This window comes from Lontra canadensis, unplaced genomic scaffold (genome assembly GCF_010015895.1).
Source record: "Lontra canadensis isolate GAN:19392208 unplaced genomic scaffold, GSC_riverotter_1.0 scaffold4, whole genome shotgun sequence".
In the NCBI taxonomy this organism is placed as follows: domain Eukaryota; kingdom Metazoa; phylum Chordata; class Mammalia; order Carnivora; family Mustelidae; genus Lontra; species Lontra canadensis.
Window position 1 is genome coordinate 47159705 of NW_022630998.1, and position 25899 is coordinate 47185603.

At 37.7% G+C, this 25899-nt stretch overlaps 1 protein-coding gene across 1 annotated transcript in view; it reads right to left on the reverse strand.

Annotated features, from left to right (window-relative positions):
* Window positions 1-25899, reverse strand: part of ZSWIM6 (zinc finger SWIM-type containing 6) — a 69988-nt gene that overhangs the window by 27744 nt on the left and 16345 nt on the right. Inside the window, exon 2 of the mRNA XM_032849910.1 lies at window positions 22565-22715. Coding sequence (XP_032705801.1) covers window positions 22565-22715 — 151 coding nt within the window. The remainder of the gene's footprint in view (window positions 1-22564; window positions 22716-25899) is intronic.

Consider the following 25899-nt stretch of genomic DNA (forward strand, 5'->3'; position numbering starts at 1 on the left):
GAACTGGGAAATACAGGAATAAAAGAAAAGCAATAGAAATGATACATACCTGACTACATATAACAAGCTGCTTTTGTCCTTTTAAGTTGTTTAAAATAAATGTGAGTATTGAAAGCAGCAATTTGGACACTGCCTTGTGGCATTTTAAATGTATGAAGATGTGATACACATAAAAACTATAACATAATGAAGGGAGAGTAAAGGGACCTATACGATTGTTAAAACTCTACAGTCTACTTAAAATGTATTTAGAGTGGCAAAATATAAACTCAAAGTAGACTGGTTAAGGTTAAGTATGTTTATTATAATACCAAAACCATTAAAACTATACAAAGAGACACAAACAAAAAAGACAACAGATTAAATGAAATACTAAAAAAGGTTAGAGCAATCCAAAGAAGAGGAGAAAGCAGGGAAGAAGGAACAAAGGAATAAAAACAGAGGATAATAAACAGAAAACAAGTACTAAATGGTAGACTTAAATTCAACTACATCAATAATTACATTAAATGTAAATGATCTAAACATACAAATTTAAAAAGATAAAATCAGATTAAAAAGCAAGACTCAACTTTATGCTATGTACAAGTAAGCTATTTTAAATGTAGTAACATAGAGGGATTAAATGGAATAGGACAGAAAAAGATATAGTATGTAACCACTTTCAAAATAAAGCTGGTGGCCATATTAATATCAAACAAAGTAGATTTCAGAACAAGAAATACCTCAGATAAGGTGAGACATAATAAAATAAAAGGGTCAGTTCTCTAAAAACACATGAGGATCCCAAATGAATAAAGCTAAATCTAACACTAAGATTTCAAAATACATGAAGTATTTAGCTTAAAGCTTAAAGGAGAAAGAGAAAAATTCATAATTATATTTAGAAACTTTAATACTCCTTTTTCAATAATGAAACAAGTGGATAGAAAATTAGCAAGGATGAATACCTAAATACTATCAACCAATTTAAGCCTCAATGACATTTACAGAACATTCATTCTACCTATTACTAGAAAAAACAAAACACTTCTCTTTTTAAAATGCACAAAGAATATTCACCAACGTAGTCTGTATTCTAGACCATAAAAGAACTTTGACAAATTTGAAAGAACTGAAAACATACAAAGTATATTCTCTGATGTAACAGAATTAAACCAGAAATCAATAACAGTAAGATATTTGGAAAAATCCCTAAATAACACTTATTTATAAATAACTCGTGACTAAAAGAGGAAGTGACAAGAAAAATCAGAAAATACTCTGTACTGAATGAAAACACAAACAAAATACATCAAAATCTGTGATCAACAGCTAAAACGAGTTTAGAGAGAAATGTATAGTATTAAATACTTCCAGTAGAAAAGAAAAGCAATAATCTAGACATCCACCTTAAGAAACTAGAAAGAGAATGAGAAATCAAAGCCAGCAAACAGAAGGAAGGAAATAACAGATCAGAAATTAATTAAATAGAAAACTGCCCACCTCCCAAATTCTATGAAACCAAAAGATTAATGAAATCAATAAACCTATAATTAGAGAGAAAAAAAAGAAAGACAAACTATCAGTATCAGGAATAGAAGAGGACATATCATTATAACTCCTAAAGAGGCATTAAAAGGCTTATAACAGAATTCTATGAATAACTTTGTGCCCATAAATTTGACTAATTAGATAAAATAAACAAATTCCTTGAAAATAAAAAACTACTAGAGTTCACTAAGAAAGCAATAACAACCTGAATAGTAATCAATTTATTAAAGAAATTAAATCTGTAATTAAAAATCTCTGGCAATGCTGGTCCAGATTTTTCCCTGGAAAATTATACAAAATATTTAAGAAAGAGTACCAATTCTACACAGTATCTTCCTGAAAACAGAGGAGGGAATGGTTTCCAACTTATTTTAAGAGGCCAGCATTACCCGGACACCAAAACCAGACAAAGATATTACAAGGAAATACAATTACAGATCAATATCCCTCATGAACATAGAAGTAAAACACCTCAACAAAATATTAGAAAATCTAATTAAGAAATATACAAAAAGGAAAATACACCACAACCAGTACAGTTTATCCCAGGAAAGCAAGTTTGGATTGACATTAAAAATCAGAGTCAGTAACTCATTATATTAACAGACTAAGAAAAAACAAAAACAAAAACATGACCATTTCAACAGATGCAGAAAAAGCAATTTTCTTCAACAAAAAAAGCAGCTGACAAAATTCAACATTACTTCATAACAAATAAAACTCTCAGCAAAACAGGAACAGAAGATAACTTGGCCTGGTAAAGTCATCTGCAAAAGAAATCCTGCATTAACATCATAATGGCAAAAGACTGAACTTTCTGAGATCAAAACAAGTCAAAGATGTCAGCTCTCACCTCTAGTGCTCAACATTACACTGGGAGACAGACCATCTGAAGCGGGCTCCACAACCAGCACGGAGCCTGAGGCAGGCCTTGATCTCAAGACCGTGAGATCGTGACCTGAGCCGAAATCAAGAGTCAGATGCTTAACTGACTGAGCCACCTGGGTGTCTCTATAGCAGCTTTACTCATAAATGCGTTAAACTGGAAACAACCTGAATGTCTTTGAATTGGTGAACGGATAAACAAACTGCTGCATTCATATAACTGATCACTACCCAGTAGTAAGAAACAAAGCCCTGACACACACATAACGTCTCAAACGCATTATACTAACTGAAGGAAGCCAGAAGCAAAAGGATATGTGTGTGAACACACACATACACTCTCATTATTTAATTTACAGGACATTTTAGAAAAGGTAAAACTAAAGGGACTAATCACCAATACAAGGACTGAGAGTCAGCAATGGAAATGACACATGGTAACAATGTGAGGGAAATTTTTGGAGGGGATATAACCATTTCATATGTTGACTATGTTAACTGTTACAGGACTCTATTCATTTGTCCAAACTCAAAACTGTACAGCATAAAATTCAGATGTATGTATTTTTCATAGTTACAATAGACATTTACTTAAAGTAACTCATTTGCAGTCCAAAGAGTTCTAAATTGTACATTTCAGGTTTAATCAACTTCTTAAAATTACTTTGAGGACAGAGGCAACCACAAATGTCAACTATGATCCTTTCTTTGCCCATTTTTCTCTCTCTTCTTTCCTGCCTAACCTCTTTCAGATATCATTTAAGGTAGAATTTACCCTTACATTTTGTCCCGCTTTTTTTTTTTTTTCAAGATTTAAAAAAAAATTTATTTATTAGAGAGAGTATGAGAGAGATCACGAGCAAGGGATAGGGGTATAGGGAGAAGCAGACTCCCACTAAGCAGGGAACCCAAGGTGGGACTCGATCCCAGGGCCCTGGGATCATGACCTGAGCCAAAGGCAGACGCTTAACCAACTGAGTCACCTAGGCACCCAATCCACTGCTCTTTTTGCAAAATCTGCTGCTTCGTGGTCAGGTGCAACACTCCCGTAATGTTATTATTAAGATTATTATTATCAAGATTCCTAGGAAGTCTTGTTATGGCTTCTGTTACACCATCATTCTCACATACTGTATCATCTTGCATTAACCCCAGTTTATTGAACCCTGCACCACTATAATACCATTTTTTAATATCCCCAGCCCCCAGCTGGATGCTGCAATGGCAGGCCTGCTCTCCATGATGCTCCAACACGACAGGTGTATGTATTTTCACAGTATTTACAATATATTTTGAAGTATTGTAAGAATTTTACTGTATGTAAATTACAAAGCAAACTACTGCTACATCGTATCGGTATCAAACAATACTGTCTACTGGTACCCCAAGGATTTAAGTAAGAGCATTCTTTCAGCAGGAATTCCCTAACAAGCCAATGGACATTGCATAAATTAATACCTTATTAATCCTATGCCTTTCCCATGCTCAGAAACAGAAAATTAGCTCCTAATGAAATATGACCACACGCTGTCACAAAGCAAGGGACAAATCTAAATGGTACCTGAAGAACCCAAAATTACAGCCTTTTCCACTGAAGCCCAGTGGAAAATGGATATAACTTTACCAGCTTTTAGGTTGTGGATTGATGAGCACCTTAACAACATGAAAAAACTTAGATGTAAGTAATTAAATAAAAACTATATATTGGATCAAAAATTGCCATTGATACTTATGAGGTTACACCAAACTAAAAAAATTGCCAAATCATCAAATTACCTTTTTAAAAAGTAAAATCCTAATATTCAACAGCTAATACTTAAACATTAAGAATATTTCAGGAGCGGGGCACCTGGGTGACTCAGTGGGTTAAGCCTCTGCCTTCAGCTCGGGTCGTGATCCCAGCCTCCTGGGATCGAGCCCCACATTGGGCTCTCTGCTCGGCGGGAAGCCTGCTTCCCCCTCTCTCTCTGCCTGCCTCTCTGCCTACTTGTGATCTCTCTGTCAGATGGATAAATAAAATCTTAAAAAAAAAAAAAAAAGAGTATTTCAGGGGCACTTGGGTGATGCAGTCAGTTTAAGTGTCATACTCCTGGTTTCAGCTCAGGGTGGTGAGATCGAGCCCTGCCATCAGGCTCCATGCTCAGCTTGTAGTCTGCTTAAGACTCTCGCCCTCTCTCTCTCTGCTCCTCCCCCACACTCTGTGTCTCTCTCTAATAAACAAATAAAATCTTTCTTAAAAAAAGATTTTATTTATTTATTTGACAGAGAGAGACACAGCAAGAGAAGGAACACAAGCAGGGAGGTGGGAGAGGAAGGAACAGGTTTCCCGCCGAGCAGGGAGCCTGAATTGGAACTCAATCCCAGGATGCTGGGATCATGACCCGAGCCGAAGGCAGTCGCTTGACAACTAAGCCACCCAAGAGCCCCTAAATAAATCTTTTTTTAAAAAGGACATTTTAAGTTTCTCTTCCAAGATGTTTTTATCTTATAATTCTACTAATCTTAAATGAACACGTAATCAGACAAAACTAAAATCAAGAACTTGTCCTGAAAGATGCGCTGTGGCTAGTAGCTTCATCATCGGGTTGTTAGTGCATTAACAAGGTTATGTAAAAGGGCAACAAGTAAGTTAATACTGACAAATAATGTGATGTAAATGTTTTTCCAGAATGAGTGATTTATCTTCAATGTGTTCATTATGAGTAAGAATTCTGTATGGAGCCTGTATTGGGATGTATCAGATAGAGCCTGATATTGGGATCCATGTTGGGCATGAAGCCAGGTTAATATTCCCTCGCCCTCTGCTCTTTCTTTCCCTTTCCAATAAAGAAAGAAAGAAAGAAAGAAAGAAAGAAAGAAAGAAAGAAAGAAAGGAAGAAAGAAAGAAGAAAAAAAACCCCAAAACCTCAAATGGATTATGGTCCTTAAACGCAAAATCCTGTATGTTCTTAGAAACTTTAAATAATGATTTCTATAATTTGAGGAAAAAAGAAATCCATCCTAGATTTTCATGCTTACATTTCTCTAATTAGAAAATTTCCATTTTGAAGAATGAGAAAAAATTTCAAAAGCCAAGCCTTTATTAATTTGCCTATAACATTTGTTCATTGCTCACCTCCCCAAAGAGAGGTTTCATCCTGAAAGGATGTTCTTAATGTTAGATTCAAGTTCAGAGCTATAATAGATATGGTCTTTTATCTTAACAATCACCACTACAAAAGCTGTAATTAGCCTTAATAACCAAATTAACCAAATTGAGTAAGTCATTCTCCAAATTTTATTAATTCAGAGTCCCACTTTGGGCATTTATCTCCTTCCCCTCCAATACATGCCTGAAACATTTGTAGTTTTAAAAATGAAGCTCTTTGATGATTAAACACTTCATTCTGCTGTCCGTCAGAAACGTTAAACCTTGTAAAGACTCAACCAAAAATACTACACAGAACTCAGTGAGAACTTAGCATTTCCAGCACCTACCAGAGGACCTGGCATCTATAAAGGTATTATTGGTTATTTCACAAAGGACACTTAATTATTTGCTATGAATTACAATGAAAACAAATTCAATACTTTTAAATTGCTTTCCTAGCTTCAATGCCTCAAAGTGTATAGAGGCAATTATCCAATCACTGGTGTGTGCGTCATTCAGTTTCTGTTATCCACAGCACATTTCAGCTCTAGTCCAGCTTTTCTCCACCATTCAGCATGTTTTTTACCCTTCTTTCCACTAAGCCATCTAATGTGCAGGCAGTGATTTTACAAAAAAGATACACTGTAACATACAAGCCAAAGTAAACCAAAACTAGGAAGACAACTCCCCTGGGAAGAAGAAAAAGATGAAAGAAAGAATTCTTTTGCACAAGGCGACCAGTTGCACCACTCCATAGTCTTAAACCTGTTCACATCCTCCAACTCACCGAACAGTGAGCGAATGTCGGCAGACACACACTGAGGCAGAAGACAAATCATCACAAAGACCTTTCTGGTTACTTCTGCATTTCACCAGTAGCAGTGCCAGCGAACAAGCACGTACACTCCCAGGAAATGTGGGTAACAAGAATTAATGAATTTGACATGCCCTGAAAGCCTGTCCTCTCCATCAAAAATTTAGATGTACAAATTACTATCACTCTGCCCTACCTCATATACCCACTGTCTTACGTTTCCAACTAGAAGAAATGTTTGATAAACATGCTCTGATCTGGAAAGGGCAAGGTATGCCCCAGGCCAGCCCACTTAGTGTCTCTGAGGTGGCAGTTCCCCACTTAAACAATAGGGATAATAATCCCTACCTACCTCATGAGGCTGTTTAGACTTAAAGTGTTTGAAAACTGCAGAGTTTACTCAGCTTCAAAAGGTACACTCCCTGCAAACCCCTGTGTAGAAGACTCTGACGTCAAGAACACTCAAAGGTTAGAACAGGAACGGAGGGCTCAGAGCCCAAGTGATTCTGTGAATACCCTTACAAGTATTTTATAGTTGATCTCCTAAAACTATTAAGAGGACATATTAAATAAACAAAATATCCGTGACATTAAACACTTAAGCTAGTAATAATGGGTTCCTGTAAATTAATTTCCACTTGCTGTATGATTATAGTAGGAAACATCTTTTAGTCTCTCCTTTTCCCTTGGTTTCAACAATAGGCTTTTAAATGTGTTTTGTTTTCTGGTAGGCATTGTTCTATCCAGCCTCCCAGGCCCCAGGTAGGGCCCACAGGGCCACTCAGAGGTCTGAGATGCTTTGGGTAATTTTGTCCTTATCTAGTCACATGGAGGAAGCTCTCAACCTCATCCCTATCCCTGTATTTTGTCTGCCCATGATAACTTCATGCCAGAGGATGGACCAAGAGTGCAGTGCTGAAGCCTGTGTATACTGATCCTTGAGCACCCCCTTCCTTAGCATCTCTGCCAAAACTTCTAGCTACCATCCAATCTACTTCACCTCCCTTTTTCATTTTCAGTGCCCAGGGTGCTAGAGTCTTCTACAGGAATACAAAATTAAGTTACCTGAGCTCAAGTTCTTATTATCAGAGGAGGAAAAACCCAGAAGTCAAATCAGGTGAAATCGGTATAATGGGAATATGAAAGTGAGAAAGAATTACTCTAAAAATAAATAAATAAATAAATTATTAAAAGTGGAGATGCAGGGACGCTAGGCTGGCTCAGTTGGTTAAGTGTCCTACTTTTAATTTAGCTTAAGTCTTGATCTCAGGATCGTGAGTTCAAGCCCTGTTGCAGAATATGCTAAGATCATGTTACACTGTTTATTAAAAATAAGCATTCATTTCTGACAAACATCTGACTTAATCCGACATAAGGGAAAAACTGAAATAAAAGAACATAATTTTCACACATTGTTATATCCTATAATTTGGCATTCAGAAAATAACCATGAGAAGAATCACAAAGTATTATCAGTTAGATTACCAATATTCTGGTTATCTATTACTATGTAAAAACCTACCCTAAGTGCTCACTTCGGCAGCACATACACTAAAAACCTACCCTAAACCTACTGACTTAATAATGTATCATTGTATCTCACTGATTCTGTTGGTCAGAAACACTCTCTTCCTAACTTTCCCCCGGCCTTAACACAGCCCCTCCATGTGGACAGCATGGGCTTTCTCAGAGCATGGCAGCGTCAGGATGTGAAACTTCAGACTTCTTACATGAAAACTCAGGGACCCAAGACAGAACCTTCTAAAGACAGGAAGTGAACTGCTGGTCATTTAATGTTTGGGCCCAGAAACTGGCCCAGCATCTACTCTATCATATTCTGTTGGTCAAACAATTTTTAAAAACTGACCAGATATGAGAAAAGAGAACAAACCCTATGTCTCAATGACAGAATAACAAAAGATCTGTGGCTATCTTTAATCTACCACCAGTTACCAGGAAAGATTATAAATTTGCTGGATTACAAAACGGAAAACAAAGGTATTCACTAATGAGTATGAGCATGTTGTTAGTTAAGCTAATCAAAACCGAATAAACTACTGAACATACGAGAAGAGCTGTAAGTAAAGCAGTAAAAAAACAAAAACAAAAACAACAACAACAAAAAACCACCCAAAAAGTCATTATGAAAACTTAACAGCATAAAAGGTGTCCCAACACACAGTGCAATATTAAGTGCTGGTTTGTATGCTAATTTTTTATCCCTTCAAGGAAAATACTAACAATATCAGGTTACACATGTTAGGTTTCTAATTAGAGTCTACATTTAAAGTTTTAAAATGTCTGTCTTTAGGGTACATATCATTCCATCTAGTTCAGCGAACATACTTCTAAAAGTGAATGGCATCTTTACTTACCCACCTAACGATAAATGCTACCATTTATTTTTCATCTCCCCCAACCCTGTACTATGCATTTTAGACACACAATCACATTTCACCATCACAAAAACTCTCTGTACAGAGAAGGAAACTAAGGTTCAGAGAAAAGAAGAAAGGTATTGTGCCTCTGTTAAAGATGGGAGCCAGACTCGTGCTCCCTAAAAACCAATATTCTCAATAGTTGGGTATTTAGCCTCTGTCTACCTATGTGGTCAAAAAGAACTCCTACAGGGGCGCCTGGGTGGCTCAGTGGGTTAAGCCTCTGCCTTTGGCTCAGGTCATAATCTCAGGGTCCTGGGACTGAGCCCCGAATTGGGCTCTCTGCCTGCCTCTCTGCCTACTTGTGATCTCTGTCTGTAAAATAAATAAATAAAATCTTTAAAAAAAAAAAAAAAAGAAAAGAAAGAAAAAGAACTCTAAGTTAGGATTCATATGTGCAGCTATGCATACATAGACTCCAAGATTAATCATTTTTGTCTTTTGCCAGAATCATCATTCCATTCCTCATATTTTAGCAGTATAATACGAAGGGGCACATCACTGTCTAAAATTAGGAAGAAACCTTAAAAGCACAGCTAAGAAACCCTGTACTTTATTTAACCATGTATTCTTATGTACTTAGAACATGTCTCTCCCATGTAGAGAAAGCATCTCCAACAAAAACCAACACAGGTCCATCTAAAAAGAGCCTAATGAAACCAAAGAAAAACACATTTTTCAAAACTGACAGCCACAGCAAAACAAGCAATTTGACTGGAGATTAAAACAATAGACAAGGGCTCCTGGGTGGCTCAGTGAGTTAAGCTTCTGCCGTTGGCTCAGGTCATCATCCCAGGGTCTTGGGATTGAGCCTGCATCAGGCTCTCTGCTCAGCAGGGAGCCTGCTTAAACCCCCCCCCCCCCCCGCGCCCCCCCCCCCCCCCCCCCCCCCCCCCCCCCCCCCCCCCCCCCCGCCGCCTGCCTCTCTGCCTACTTGTGATCTCTCTCTCTGTGTCAAATAAGTAAATAGAATCTTTTAAAAAACAAAACAAAACAGACAAACAGAAGCCCACCTCCTAATTCAAGACTGATTATTCAAATTGGAAGAAATCTGTTTGCTCTGAACATACAGTGTATTCTGAGGTCTGTTGGAATAGAGCGGCATCAGCATTTCCAGGATGACGCCCTTGTGTGTGACTGAGTGTGCCCTTAGCCTGCGGGCTGCGCTGCTCTGGGTGGAGCATTAGGGTTTGTGACTGAAGAGATCAGCTGGCCTTCTCTAGTGCCAACCTCCCAGAGTCCGTGATAACTTACTTTTAAAGTCCCTTCTACAGCACAGTGTTTGGTAATATGCAAATCAATTCAGTAATTAAAACAAAAGGTGCACATTTTCCATATAAGACACTTCAAAGTTTTTGCTAAAGGTAGCTCTTCCCCCTATTTTCCAGAAAATATGGGGTGTATAACGCTAATGGGGAGAGCACAGGTACAGTAGCAAGTGGGGAGCAGAGGGCAGAGGAGCAGGGCAACCAACACTACCCTCTCTCAAGGTGAGAATACGAAAAGTTAGTGATTCCCTTTTTTCTGTCTCAAAGGCAGAGAATGAAAACTGTTACATAGCTCCATTCCTACTTTTTAATATCATGTTTCTTCTTACAAAATAGTAACCGACGAAGTAAAACAATCACTTGTGGTGTTTCCCAAGGTTCCACAGTTATAAAACAATTCATAATATTTATCATATTTATTTTTGTTCTCAGAGGCTATTATGAGAGGCTAGAATTTCATGCATGATCCAATTAACTAATTATACTTATTTAGAGGCCATGAAATGCCTAATTGCAGTCACAAATAGGAGATCACTGGGATAATTAGTTGTGCTAGCAAAACTATAGTCACAAAATTTCTTGGGTCAGACTACACAAAAACTGTGACCCTAATTAGAGTATTGTTCGCCGCACAATTCAGTATTAATATGTTAGTCACCTGTGTTTGAAGAGTAAGTTTAACTGGTGAAAACATTCCCCTTACTTTAAATTTGCTATGCTAGTTTCTAATTCACTACAACACTTCTGGGAAATTTTCCCAAAATAATACATAAAGTATATTGTTCAGAGAGAGCTTTTGAGGTAATTTAAGTCAAGCAGGGCTAACCTCTAAGCAAAAGGGCACAGATTTGACTATCATCTGACCAGGCATTGAGAAAAGACTGAAGGAAATAACCATCTTTTTGTTGTTAAAAAAAAAAAAAAATAAACGACAGATCTTTCAAAACAGCTAACGGGTATCTTCTAAATGCCACAATGTTCCCTTCTGGCAAACCTGTGGTCCTCATCTGATATGCAGTTTTCCCATTCCATTTGATTTGTCAGTGCTTTCAGACCAACATGCAAAATTCACCAACGACAGCCTGACCTTATTGGGAATCTGGTTCTGTAGAAATGACCAGAGCCAGCTCTTCTACCACTCACCTCCCTTCTCCTTTTTGAGGGAAGGAGGAATGACAGAAAAAAATCAGAAAGAGAAAAAAGGCACGATGACAAGTCTTATTTGGACACACGAAAAGGGCTGTCAGTGTTAGTGAGGGGAAGGAATGTGAACTAGGGTAACCCGCAAGAGCACTTTCCATGGGCTCTGCACCGGCTGCTTGACTAAGCTGCCTTTAGGAACGGTTCTACAATTCGTCCAACAGTCCAAGGTTATAGCAATCTATTTCTGAAGACTCCTGAGATCTTCATGATGTCTCTGTCCTATCAGCGTTCTCCTGGGCCCACTTTCCCAATGCAGGCAAAAGACTGCTAGAATGAAAAACAAAGTGTTATTATGCATTATCTCATCACCTTATTTTATTTATTTAGGCCATGAGAATTCACATTATTGTCATTTTACAGATAAGGAAACTAAGGTTCTCTCTAAGATAGGGGAGCTGTCCAGGGCTATACAGATAGTAAATAAGAGGATCAGAATCCATACTTAAGACCGTCTGACTCCAATAAATCTGTTCTTTATACTCCAGTTCAAGGTTTTGAAAACTCAAACAGTCCAGGTGAGCTTGTCTCTATTCACCCCTCTGAAAAGGCATGCTTTGCTTGGGTGTCTTACATTTGAATATATGTTATAAAACTGACACAGAATAGTGACTGTGAATATGAAATATATTAGCTCTATCCTCAAAGTTTTCTGAAACAGGTCCTACACGATCTTAACTTCATTTCTTCAGTTCTCTTAGGCAGTCTCGGGCAGCTTTTTATTTTTCCCTTATTCATTTTGTTTCCTAACTAGACTATAAGCTCCTAACGACAGTGCCTACCAAAAGGCACTGTAAACAGCAGGTTATTGTTAATTGAGCTGCTATTCTGCTAAGGTACTCTATCATCCACCAGCTACATTTAGGGATAAGTGCTTCTCTGAACCAGCAGGACAACAACTGGCCTTTTACTTAACCATGGAGAACACCAATTCGGGATAAACGATCATCAGGAGCCCTAACAAAAAATAATCAAATTTGCCAATAGTTATGATTATGGAATACTGATGAATACACTTTAGCACTACAGTTGTGTAAGAATCCCCAGAAAAAAGGATTGCAGTCATCGGTCATATCAGAACTGCAATTTTATTCATAAAAACAGTTTCTTAAAGCATTGACTTTTCTATGGAGTTTAGAAAGAACCTGTGATGGGTGCCGAGTTTCTTGGAGAACAGAATGTTTCATTTTGCTCTAATTCATTCTATTACTGAATTAAACTTTGATGTATTGGTCTTGACAAGCGCTTCATGCTGATTGTATTGTGTATGATAGTATAATCACTCCCCATGCATTTCCCACTGGCTGGCTGATTAATGCAATAGATTACCTCCAGCAATGATGGCAAGGGGGAATCATTGCCCTTCTGTACTCTAAACTGTTTGTATTTCAGTGTGCGTGTGTGTGTGTGTGTGTGCATGCACATGCGCACACACGCATGCAAGCGTTCAGGCATACATAGGCAGCCATGAATATCCACCATGGAGGCAGGATAAGCCAGAAGGGGAAGAAAAGAAAACTGAGGACACAGTGAAGATTATGGCCTTTCAAATACTGTTTTCGGTACACCAAAAATAATCACTTCCTAAGGCTTCCAGATAGGTATTTAACACTACACTTCAGTTATTCATTCATTATTTTACTCTCAAATATTTTACTATATGCACCAACTACATGCCAGGCACATTTTTCCTGCACCAACTATATGCCAGGCACATTTTTTTCCCCTACATGTATAGGAAGACTAACGAAAAAAAAAAGTGTCATTTCCAGTGTTCTGATCAGTGTACAAGAAGGGAAAAGGGGTGTGAGCTTATCACATGAACGTTAATATAGAGATGGAAAAGGATGGCTCTGGAATTAGTTTAAATGTACCAAAAAGACAGCAACTGACAAGATCATTAAGTACAGCGAGTGGCTTAAATGGTTTCAAAACTAACCAAAATCTCGCAGACTAGATGGTCTACCAAGGACATAATGTTTAGCAAAGAGCATCCTCTATGTATGACCAGTATGTATGGCGAATGGGCTGCTGAACCTATTCGCTACTGATGTCATCTTTAAATGTCTGCATGTTGGATATCAGACTTTTGCGGTCTTGGCACATTCTGAAAGCATTCTTCCTAACAGGATTTTCTTCCACTTCCAAGCTTCTATTTGACCCAAGTGCCCTGTTTACAGTCCTCCCATCCAACCCCCTCAGCCCATGTTCATCCACAAGAGAGACTAGCTTCCAATCTAAGCCATTTCAAGGTTGCTAATAACCTAAGTCTGATTCCTGACTGATGAATTCTTACTCTCTCCTCCAGGTTTGCAAAAGCAAATTTTGAAATTTACTAAGATACCCCAAAAGGAAAGGCGCTGGGGAGCACAAGGAAGGGTCAAGAAGGTATAGTTGGTCATGGTTCAAATATTTACAGAGGTTTGGATTTCTCTGTCAAAGGTTATCTTTGCAAGAGAAGACAGAGAGTTGGAAGGGTTAGTCACATTTTAGACAATTACTATCACTACTCTCGGTTATTCATTTCTAGATCAGAGCCCGAGAAAATAGCCTAGAACCCAGGCACCAACTCATCCAAGGAATTTACAGCAGAAGGCCCCTTCCTGTATTTTACCAGACAGCATGTTATTCTCATTCCAATTTGGGTTTTTTTTTTAAGATAGATAGATAGATAGATAGATTTATTTATTTATTTATCAGAGAGAGAGAGAGAGAGAGAGAGAGAGAGCGCGCACAGGTAGACAGAGTGGTAAGCAGAGGCTGAGGGAGAAGCAGGTTCCCTGCTCAGCAGGGAGCCCGATGTGGGACTCGATCCCAGGACGCCAGGATCATGACCTGAGCCGAAGGCAGCCACTTAACCAACTGAGCCACCCAGGCGTCCCCCAATTTGGGATTTTTAAACACTAAAATGTTATGCAATTGTTAGATAAGCTTATAGCAGCTTCACAAAAATACTCTTGCTATAAATCACTTATCAACCTGTCTTCTCCTTAAAATAAAAATTTACTTCTACAAGTAAGTCATTCTTTAGTAGACCTCTAAGAAGAGCAGCTATTTAAAAGCCCACTGAAGACAGTCACAATCAAGCATGTACTTTTAATCTCAGAACCCTTTGTCTTAGAGAAATCTTAACAGAGAGCTTAAGTGTCAAGTGATGAAAGTCACTCTGTCAGGATTGAGAGGACTTGCCTCCCCCATCCACACTCTCTTCCTCCCTTTCCCACCTCAGGGGCTTCTATGAGGCACTGCGGACCCCCTGTCTAAGAGACACCCATTAATCATTTTCCTGGGTTCTCCTGCCCCCTCATTAACCCACCTAAGCTTGAATCAACTACAAAAACATTTGTAAAGCACCTTGCTCCATACGACACCCACAGAGAACAGCCTAAGTGGCTGCTTCTGTCCTCCCTTGTCTTCCACCTCTTTCAGTCTAGCTCTTGGCATCTCTGATTCCCCACGAAGCCCCTGGGAACCTCAGATGGCTTAAATGAGGCTTCTCAGACCTCGTTAATTTTTGTATGCTGCCACTTCAGTGTAAGAAATGGTGAGAGGAAATTATCCCCAGCCTGTCCTTCCTTCATTCTCATTCTCTCACTTCTACCACTCTAGTGTGATGGTGCTCTCTAGAGATCCACAATCTAGCAAGGAGGCTGCTCCCTCCCCCAACCACAGTTCCCTTTGGTGGCAGTTTCTTGAGGGCACGTGCAATACTAACTCTTAGGAAATGGGAAGAGAAGAGAACTTTCCTAAAATTGCTATGAGGAAGAAAAGGATACTTTATACCAATGCTCTGACACTCCTAGCAGCCACTACTCTGAGAATAGTTACCTACTACCAATGGACACATCTTACAAAGAAAGCAAAACAAAACAAAAAGGAATTGGAACCCATTCTTGGTGCAAATAATGCTACCAGCATACTACATATATAATAAGGACACTAACATGTACTACAATGAGTCATAAGGCATCTTAACTCCTAACCCAATCCCTATGGTCTATATTTAGAATAAGGTTTTATAAAAATACACAAGGGAGTGATCCCCAAGTGTTGTTACAAATTATCCAATTGTACACCTAAACAACTTAGAGAATGACTATCATTAGGAATCTCCAATTGCTTAGATAATAGGATCAAATGGTCTGTAAAGATCTTTTTTGATCTTGATAATCTACCATTTTCTGCTAATATTTATTTAAAAATTTTTCCTCTTTATTTCCACTTTTCCTCACAAAGGGGTACTGAATGGATAATTAAACCCTAGCAGCTGCACTCAAGAGGATGGTGGATAGTACTGCACAGGAAGTAAAGAAATATGCCTTCTCTCCTTTAGTTAACTTCTGACCCAAACTAGAAATTAATTCTGCCTACCTAAAGAAACCGAGAACAAGCCCCTCTTCCCTTCCCCACAGCAGAGCAGAACCCAAAGGTCTCTGACCCACAAACACAGAACTCTCAGTTTTAAGAGACTAGAAGCAACAGGACCATACCACGGAGAAAGAAACCAGGCCTGGGTAATGAGGACTAAGCAGCAGACAGGCGTTCTGAGAACACGGCTGGATAGAAGCAAAGCCTCCTGAGCAACACAATGTATGAAGCCTCCTTATTGAAAGGGAGCTCCAGATAATAAGGGGGAAACCACAGACTGAAACAGAGATGTACACTCCTATTCCAGAGCAGGCCAGCCCAGACCAAGAGCAGGAGGGGTCTGAAGAGCTACAGACCACGTGACATAAACAAGTGTTGAAAACCGTGTTATCACTACGGCCCGGCAGAGGCTGGGACAGACACCTGAACCTAAGGGTCTCACTGGCCCTTAGCAAAGGAGCCTGGAGAATGAAATGAAAACTTGACTGTAACCCAGCTGCAGTATGTACGGCGTGTGCTTTGTGAGAAACATCCGTTTATTCTGACAGTTCTCAATCAACAGCGTGGACTTGGCTCTTCTACATTAACGTGGCTTTTTTAGACTGGAGTCAGAGTCCCTAGAAACACAGATGAGCACCTAGAGTAGGTAAACTCTGCTGACTACCACCATTAGACCCGCAGGACCCCAGGTGGGCAGACCAGGCCATGCAGCTTTTCCAGGGCTTACTGTCATCTAGGTGACCTTCGCCTTGCCCCTGCTCTGCCCTGAGACTCCTTAGACCCCTTAGCAGAAAGGCAAAGTAAATCAAGTAAGGATGGAGTCCAGTTTGGTGGTTTAGTCTTTGTCACCGACCTGGGATCAAATTCCTGCTCTGCTGCTGTGACCTCAGGCAAGTTATAGCTGAGGCAGTGTACTCAGCTATAAAATTCACAGTAATAATTATACCTATTTCACTGGATTGTTTTAAGAATAAAAAATATAATGCATGCATTAAGTGCTTACCATAGTGCCTGATAAAGTAAGTGTTGACATCTATGTCATCTTTACTAACTGGACTAAAATGGGAAATAAAAGACAGCAAAAATCTAGATCCTGTGTCTACTCTCTCTCCCTCCTCACCTCCCTTTGAAGTAACAGTAACAACAAAGGACAATAAAACTGGACTGAGAATCTTGAAAACAACATTGTTGATCATGAATTTGAATGTTTTATAGCCCTCCCCTATTGAGTTAGTAAATCCCTGTCTTTGTTCATGTTATTCCTTCTCACTACTTCTTCCCTACAACTCACCTCCATGAACCATATTATGTACGTAAATATGTAATGTGTAATGTACACAATATATACATAGTATGTACATAATATGTAAAACCATATTAAATACCACCCGTACAAGTATTTGTACTAATATGTGAATGAATTACCCTGTCAAAGTGCTCCTCAGTTCATTTATACCTATTCTAATTTCTGTCTCCTGATGGTTCCATCTCTCTACCCCCTCTCGACTATAAGGACCATTACTAACAGTAAAGTCAAACACTTAATACATCTCACATCTATTCCTCTGGACACAGCAAGTGCTTAATACATACTGAGACAGAAACCACATAAGACTTTTGGAAAGAAGGGTTAATGGACTTTTCTAAAATTGCTATGAGGAAGGAAAGGATACTTTATACCTATGCTATGACACTCCTAGCAGCCACTACTCTGAGAATAGTATCTACTACCAATGGACACATCTTACAAAGAAAACAAAACAAAAGTAATTGGAACCCATTCCTGGTGCAAATAATGCTACCAGCATACTACATATACAATAAGGACACTAACATGTACTACAATGAGTCATAAGGCATCTTAACTCCTAACCCAATCCCTGTGGTCTATGTTTAGAATAAGGTTTTATAGAAATACACAAGGGGGTGACCCCCAAGTGTATGGGGTTTAAGTGGTAAAGTATATTCTCTTTATGCCCAGGAAAGACAAACTGGTAGGTGAGAAGCAATCCTTAATGTGGGGTTCGTTAAGTTTATATCGTACACTTAGAGCTACAAAGAAGTTCCCAACTCTGTGCCTGACATTTTTTTGCTGCAAGTGGGCTCTGGGAATTGCTGTTTCTCCATGGCACCAGCAAAGGGAACACAACTTACGTGGCAACCACAATGGAATGCTACCTTTCTCTCACAGAAAAGCAGTTACTCCTCAGCCATTCACTAACCACCATCAGCTTCAAAATCTGGAAAGCCCAGATTTGAAATTTGTCATATAAACCAAGCAGCAGCTCTGAACCATGGTGAAATTACTTACACCCTAAAATGTTGGGAGATGTAAGGTGGCATTCCCCAGAAATTTCTCTACAATAACCCCCAAAGCAGAATCTCTGGAATCTTATCTCTGTGCACAAAAGCCCTTATAAATAACTTAGAGCATCACTGGAAATGTGTGACTTAAGCATATGAGTCCGGAATAATGAGGATGGAGTAGAGAAGAAGTCCACAGAGATGACTACCTGTATCAGAGGTATAGCTAGAACCGTGTTCTGAGTCCACGAAGTAGGCAATTTTTAGTATTTGCACTAAATCTGGTTTCAACGGATCGAATGAGGGCTAAGTTCTCTACTGCTGAACAAAGATTTACTGTGATTCCAAGTACCCTGAATCTGTAGACCCACTCAATCTAACACTCTACAAGGAATGTTGCTTAATAATAGTGGTTAAACTAACCTTACAATGGAATTCAAAATAGAAAGAAACTTCCAAATGGCTATGTCTGCTCACACAGAGTTAGGTATCCATATTTAAAAAAAAAAAAAAAAAAAAAAATTTTTTTAAGGATTTTAAGTGATCTCTAAACCCAATGCGGGAATCAAATTCACAAACCAGAGATCAAGAGTTGCATGGTCCACGAAGTGAGCCAGCCTGGCGCCCCCATAGCAAAACCTTTGAAAAGAAATCTGAGAGGTAACACCTTGTTCTTGTGAACCGAGCGAGCACAGCTCAGAGCAGCAAGGCTCTTGCAATGAGAGCCCAGCCTCTCCCTCAAAAAACCAGGGTTTACATGATATAAGCAAAACACATGGCTCAGCTGAGAGAGAAAGTTAAGTGTTCAAAATTTTAGGGGAAAAAAAACCACATTATGTAATACCTGAAAATGAAAATTTAAGGATTTTTTCCCCATGAAAAAGCTGTAATTAAATCTTATTTAACTGTTTCCTCTAATGACATCCATTTTAATTAGGTTTTAATAGACTGGCAGCCACAACCTATAGTTTTATGAAGCAAAGTAAAATTACAGTCTAGGAAGACATTTAAGGAAAGAGACTCATCAACACAGATGAGAGGTTACAATATACCCCCTCATCCCCAAAGACCCTCGTGGTAATTAAGTGTGCTGAACAGACAGCCATTAGGGCTAACAGTAGGTGTGCTCGCCACCAATCAGCACTGGGTTATTCTTTGAAATCGAAGGGTTATTGCTGTGATCTGCTTTCTAGAAAATTTGCATGTCATGGAATAAAGAATGCAACTAAAGAGGTGTGGGTTCTATAGCGCCACCAAATCTGCAGCTTCTGTCCATGCAATGAGCTGTCTTGAGATTTTAAGGTATGCATTTTCTTATATTGAACATGATACAACAGCACTCATCCCGAGAAGATTGCTCTATGTTTCAGAAAATGAACATCACATAGAAAAAGCAAAATTAATGTATGAAAAACAGATTCATGTTTAAGAATAATGTATCTGCAAATGAGATGCACTGAACAGGATCTTTAATAGCATGCATCTGTATCTATTTCATACAACATTATGAAAATCAGGGAATAAATCACGAAAATTAACTTAGACCAAATGAATATCATGGGCACTTATTTTAGAAAAGAAGAACTAAGTATAATCAATCCCTTTGTTAGCCAGAGGATGGGGAAAGGCATCTGGCCTGTTGCTACTTCGGAGAAGTCTGTATATACTTATTCAAAAGAGAGACAAAGTTATGTGAAATATACTATTTTTAAAACTAATTCCGAAACATCAACGCTTAAATTTTAATAAATCACATATACTCCCCATAAGTTGAAAATATTGGGGAGGGGAATATCTGATACTCTCAAAAACTACCATTTTGTAACCAGGCCAACAATGTGATGACTCCAAATCCCTCCGCCAAGAAGCAGTTACTTGGCTAAGATACTCTTGTACACTTTCATCAGATTAAGGCTTTCATGCCAGGAATCTTTTTTTTTTTTCCTGGTGTATTGGCCATTGCCAGAAATGGACCCATCGAATTCACCAGTGCTAAGGAGTTAAGCATCTGAGATTTAATTTAACAGTTTCAGCTTTATTAAGCTGTCACAGAGCGGCCCCACTTTGATAACAGTAGCTGCTCCAATTATGGCTTGGTTTAGGGTTGACAAGTATAATGATTCATTCGTGGCACATGAGAAGCAATAAAAGGTTGTTTTGCATTACAGCTTTAAAAATGTGGGCACTTTTTTCATTTAATTTGTCACTTAGCTTTTGCTAAGAGGACATTTAAATTGCAGTAAAAGGCAAATGGGGCTTTTAGTTTAAATGTAATCCCCATATTTAAATGATCTGTAATGGTGCAGTGTTGGAGTGGGAACACTATTGTCTCACAGTGGGTCCTGATGGTGACATGTGACATTTGTATTCAGGTCCTGTATTATCCATGTGGCTAAAGGGCTTCCAATTTCATTTCACAGCCAGAAGCCTGCAGAAAACACCAATTAACTTGCAGATCCCATTTGCCGACAAAACTCAGCCTCTTCTCAATGTCTGGCATCTGGCAGTGCTCAGCATTTAATTCCAAAGCAGAGCCTTGAAGCAATGTGAGCCCTATGCAGGGGCACAAAGTCAAATTCTCCCATTTTATTAAGAAGCAAAATCCTTTCCTTTTGTAGTCCAGAAGCAACTTTTAGTTAATTTTTTGGTGAATGAATATTAAGATATGATAGCTACTGTTACTTCTACATGGGATTCTTTGTAAAACTTAGACTCCATTAAAGTGGCTAGTGACCTCTGCTTGCCATCAGAGTACACAAGAGAATTTATAGCAGTCTAGTAATGATGGGGTGGAGGGGAGGGATGATTTGTGAAGAAAGAAAATAGAGGGCAAGAAGATATATTCATCCTAGACTGAAAGCAAAGAACTTGTATAATATAAAGCCTGGCCCATAATCAGAAAGCAGTTCATCAGAGGGTATAACTAGAATCAGCTGGTGGAAACTTCTACCTAATGAGAATTATACTTTTGATTGAGAGCTAAAGTGCGTAATTTTCAAAACCAACTTGGAAAAGTGAGATGGGGCTAATGGATTAAACATGAACGCTATAAAGTTTTATTTAACTATATCACTTGAACATTTTTGGATACCAAAAAAACTATTAGTCAGCACTTTCTTCCTAATTAGTTATTTGTAATCCTAAATTCCTCCAAGTACCAAAGCTCTTTAAATTTTATTCATTTAATAATTAATCCAATACTTTTTAAATGATTCCCTCTATTATAGTTTAAGGTAGAACTTTTGAATGTCATAAATCAACTAGTCAATTCAATTTCACTACAGAATTAAAAAACTGAGGAGGGTTTACTTAAGTGTTATCATTCAGTTCGACCACGCTTAAACATATCCATCACACCTGTGTTTTTCAAAACTACCATACTGTGCTCTCAAACACTCTTCCAACATATTGAAACAAACTACTATAGTTAGGGACTGATCTAAATTTGACCAAGTTATTATAAGATAATTAATAAAAATACAAGGGGAAAGGCCAACAAATATCTAACATAGCTGGCAAGTAGCAGACATATACATTAAAAAAAAAAAAAAAAAAAAAAGCTGTCACCCACAGCAAGCTTCTGAACACACATCCTATTAATTGCAAAGAGGAAACTCTGATGTTCAATTCTTTACCAACTTGTGGCATAACCCTAGATTAGTCAATATCATCTTTTGGATGATGCCTCCTAAACTTCCCTGGAGTCCAGTTTCCTTATCCATAGAACAGTTCACCTCAAAGGTCCCTTCCAATTATTACAATCATGTGTTATATGCACAAACAACAGTTTCTCTTTGTCCAGACTTGACATGGAATCAATCAGCAGGATACGATCTATTATCAGCGAAGAGGGAAAGAAGGGGAAGGTATGAGGAGTTCTACTATTCAATTTCAATGAAACTAGGATCTCCTAGTAAACATATCTATAAAATTAATATAGGCATTGGTAGAACATTTGTCAAAAATTCCATCTGTCACATTCTTAAGAGATAATTTAACAAATGCATTATTTGTTAATTCCCTAGCAATAAACACTGGATACAAATAATCATCCACCCCAAATTTCCCAGTGAACCTGACTAGTGGATTTCTCATTTCTTCAATCACCTGCTATATTTCTATCTTTATTACAGAGATTTGGGAAGCAATAAAAATTATAGTTTACTTTATCTTTTCCCTTTTGACAATCAACAGTTCATCTAAGTCTGTACCAGCCAAAAAAATAAATGTTCAAACTACTTTTGACACTTTTAATGTACTCAAAGGGGGGAAAGAGCCAAATTTTAGCTCAACTGGGTACAATACTCTTCTAGAAATGAGTAACCAGCTCTGCTACACAAAATACCTATTTTAAAATAAAATAGCTTTCTTTTTCAAATATTTAAAGGCAGATTTCGGTGCTTGCTTTCCTCAAGATCCGACCATTTCTCCCAAACCCTCCCAAAACTATTTCCTGCAAATGCCAGCCCAAGCCCTCCTTCTTCTAACCAGTGTCTAATGGCAGTAAGTTCATAAATGAGTAGCTCTCCCTTCAGCAACACTCGAACCACGTGCTTTCAACATTCAACCATGATCTTTACCCATACACAACTCAATGGCAATCCGTCAGGAAACTTGTATTTACCCAGCTCATCCCAGAGCTGCCTGTATTTGTCAGTCATCGCAGTGCCTTGTTGCCTCCAAAGTGACAGACGAGGGTCAGCCATGAATTGCTCTGTTATCAACGTCAACATGCGGGCCCCATTTGAGTCCCTCATCTTCAACATCTCCCGCACCTGGTGGGGAAAAAAAAACAGACCTTTAGAAAAGTGGTCAAAAATGCACATTAATACAAGAACAGACCACTTTCTTTCTTTCTCTGGGGTCTGAGGCAGTTAATTCTTGATACCAGCCTTCTCTGGCAAACAAAAGTTGTGAAAAATTGGTCTCTATCCTAAATGACAATTTAATCAGAGAATTAACTGTTAATTTTTTAAAATTATGTTTCATAATCCAAATGAGGAAAAGAAATTTGGTTAACTTTCCAATTACAAAAACAAAAACAAATTTTTTGCTAGCCCACAGAAAAACACCACCAAAATAAATCATCTGGCACCTTCCTGATTCTTCCAAATGATTATACTTACCACTAGAGTAGAAAAGCCGAAAGCTGTCTACTGATAACTCTTCAGGGATCTTCTAAATTGAATGGATAATGTTTTTAATAATAGATCTGTTTTACTGTTTTTTAAAACCTGCTTTATTGAGACATAATTCACATACCATATAATTCACCCATTTAAACTGTGCAATGCAATGTTTTTTAGTTTATTTCCACAGTTGTGAAGTCCTTCAGTTTTTGAGCTAAATTACAATTTCAGTAAGTCCTCACACAAAAGTTTTCTGACAAGAAGAGCAATACCTTACTTTTATATTCACCCCAGTGGGGCTGTAGGAGGAAATGGGCTGTGCTGCAGGTTAAAGAACTCTCTAGCCCTAACTGAGCAATCCAGGAAGCAGAATTATAGCCTGTGACCTAGCGAGCTAACTCAGCTTCTCAAGCTGGAACTTCAAGCTCTGTCCATTACTCTGGAGCCAAATTTCCCAAATTAAATTAAAAAAAAAAAAAAAAAAAAAAGGAAGAAAAGAAACACAAGACTAAGTGTCTTTATAGGAAACTGTAGATAAATCCACCCATTCCAAAAGTGTATTCTGCTATGTGTTCAACAAACACGAATCCCAGCTGAACACCACACCACCAGTTCTCCCTATAGGAAATTACTGGAGTAAGGTCACAAGCAGCAGAAAAGGAGAGGGGATCCTTTTATTCAAGATTCTATGTGAAAGGCAAATCAAAGAGGAAATGGCAGATACTCAATAACGCAGCCCAAACCTCAAGATCTACTGATCCTGTGTCAGGCTTATACTCTGACAAGTAATGGAAGTCCATCACAGGCTTCAAATGGGAGCCCTACAAAGAACCCCAAAACACTTCTACACTAAATCACAAGTAGTGTGCTTTTCAGGATTATTTCAGTAATAATCTTAAGAAGTTTTTTTTATTTCTAATACGGAAGCACTAAAAAGTCATAAACAGAAGAAGACTGAGAGGAAGAAAGGGAATTATAATTTATTGGACATCACGCTAGAGAGTTTTACAGTTATACTTATCATGTAATCTTCATACAACCATATAAAATAGGCCAGATTATAATTCCCATTTTATGAATTATAAAAACCATGTTTCAGAGAAGTGTAGTAACTTGCCCAAAGGACAAGAGGAATCTCTGGGATCAGGGCCCAGATCTGTCTTAACTCTAAAAGTTATGCCAAAAAATTAAAAAATAAAAAAGTTACGCCATTTCCAAAATTAGATGATGCTTTTACTTCATATGGCACAAATAATGTGTACATAACATAAAAGGATAAAAACAGCACCTATAGGCCAGTCTAATACCTCTTTTACTTTGCTTCCAGTAGGCCAAAGTATACTATTCACTACCATGAGAATCTGTGAAATACTTCCTGTGTGTCTAAATATACCAAACCTTTAATATTACCACTACATCATGGATGTGATTTAATGTTTAATTTCCTGATACATTTCTAACCTATTACTCAGCAACAGCAATGAAAATAAACACTTCACTGTTAAGTATATAAACCACAACTATTAAGCAATACTCAAATACATCTACAGTCTAATAGTAATTAATTTTCAGATGGCTAACATATTTCAAGAGTTTGATGTACCTGTGAATTACCAAAGAATGATTAAATCATGTGTGAAGTAGTTTTAGTGTAAGATGTATTATATTATAATCTAATTTTCAGAAAATCGGCAATCAATACACAGTAAATGGGATAAATCTTTAATAAGAGAATACTGATTAACCAAAATACACTATTTTCTGGCCATAACCAGTAACAGAATATACTCTAATTCTTCAGAGCTAAATAATAATTTTTTTGATTATTATAAATATTAGAAAAGCTGTTTAACAAAAGTGTCAATGAGTTATGAAAACAATCAATTATTTCGCCCATTAAAACCGATCTGAATCCATTAGTCATATTAGTAGCTGTACCCCCATGAAAAGACACTGACTTAATATTTCTAAAAAAGCATTTTACTTAGTATTTAGAATTGCATTTATGGTACTAAAGGGTCTGTATAAAGCAACAGACACAGCTTCTACTCACACAGAACTTCTAAGGAAGATAAGCCTGTTTCTTAGGCCATCAAATTTTGGTGATGAAAATTTAACCATTTACCACGGCCAAAATGATGTGTTAGACAGCATTATCATTTAATCACAACATGAGGAGATATGTTATCACTAGCTAATTTTATAGATGAGGAAACTGACTTGAGTAACTTGTCAAGGTTCATACATTCAATAAGATTTAGAGTTTAAATTTAAAGCCAGGCCTTTAGGATTCCAAAGTCCATGCTTTTGAAACGAATTTAAATATACTGAACATTATTAAACTAAATATATAATGTTATATGCCTGTATTAATTGTACAAAAATAATTATGTAAAATTTACAGACTAGGGATTGGAACAAAAGACACTTCTCAACTTTAAAAAAAAAAAAAAAAAAAAAAAGCCCTAAATATATAAAGCACATTTTAAGGACTGTATTCAAAGTTATGCTCTACTTGAGAACATTAACTAGGAAAACTAAAAGCTTGAAAATATGGTATTTCTAATAATACTAAGCTATTTACTTTTGAGTTTGGAAGTTTTTCCGAAATTGTATAAACTGTCACCATTTTAGTAATGGGAAACAAAAATGTTCCACATCTTGACTAAGGATAGCTAAGTAAATTAATGCATTACAACGTCATAGTTTCTAACTGGTTAACTTAGATGCTCTTCTTTAAAAAAAAAAAAAAAAAGAAAGAAAGAAAGAAAGAAAAAAGAAGCCTTTATTCTATTGTACACATCATCATATATAGATACTTTCTATATAT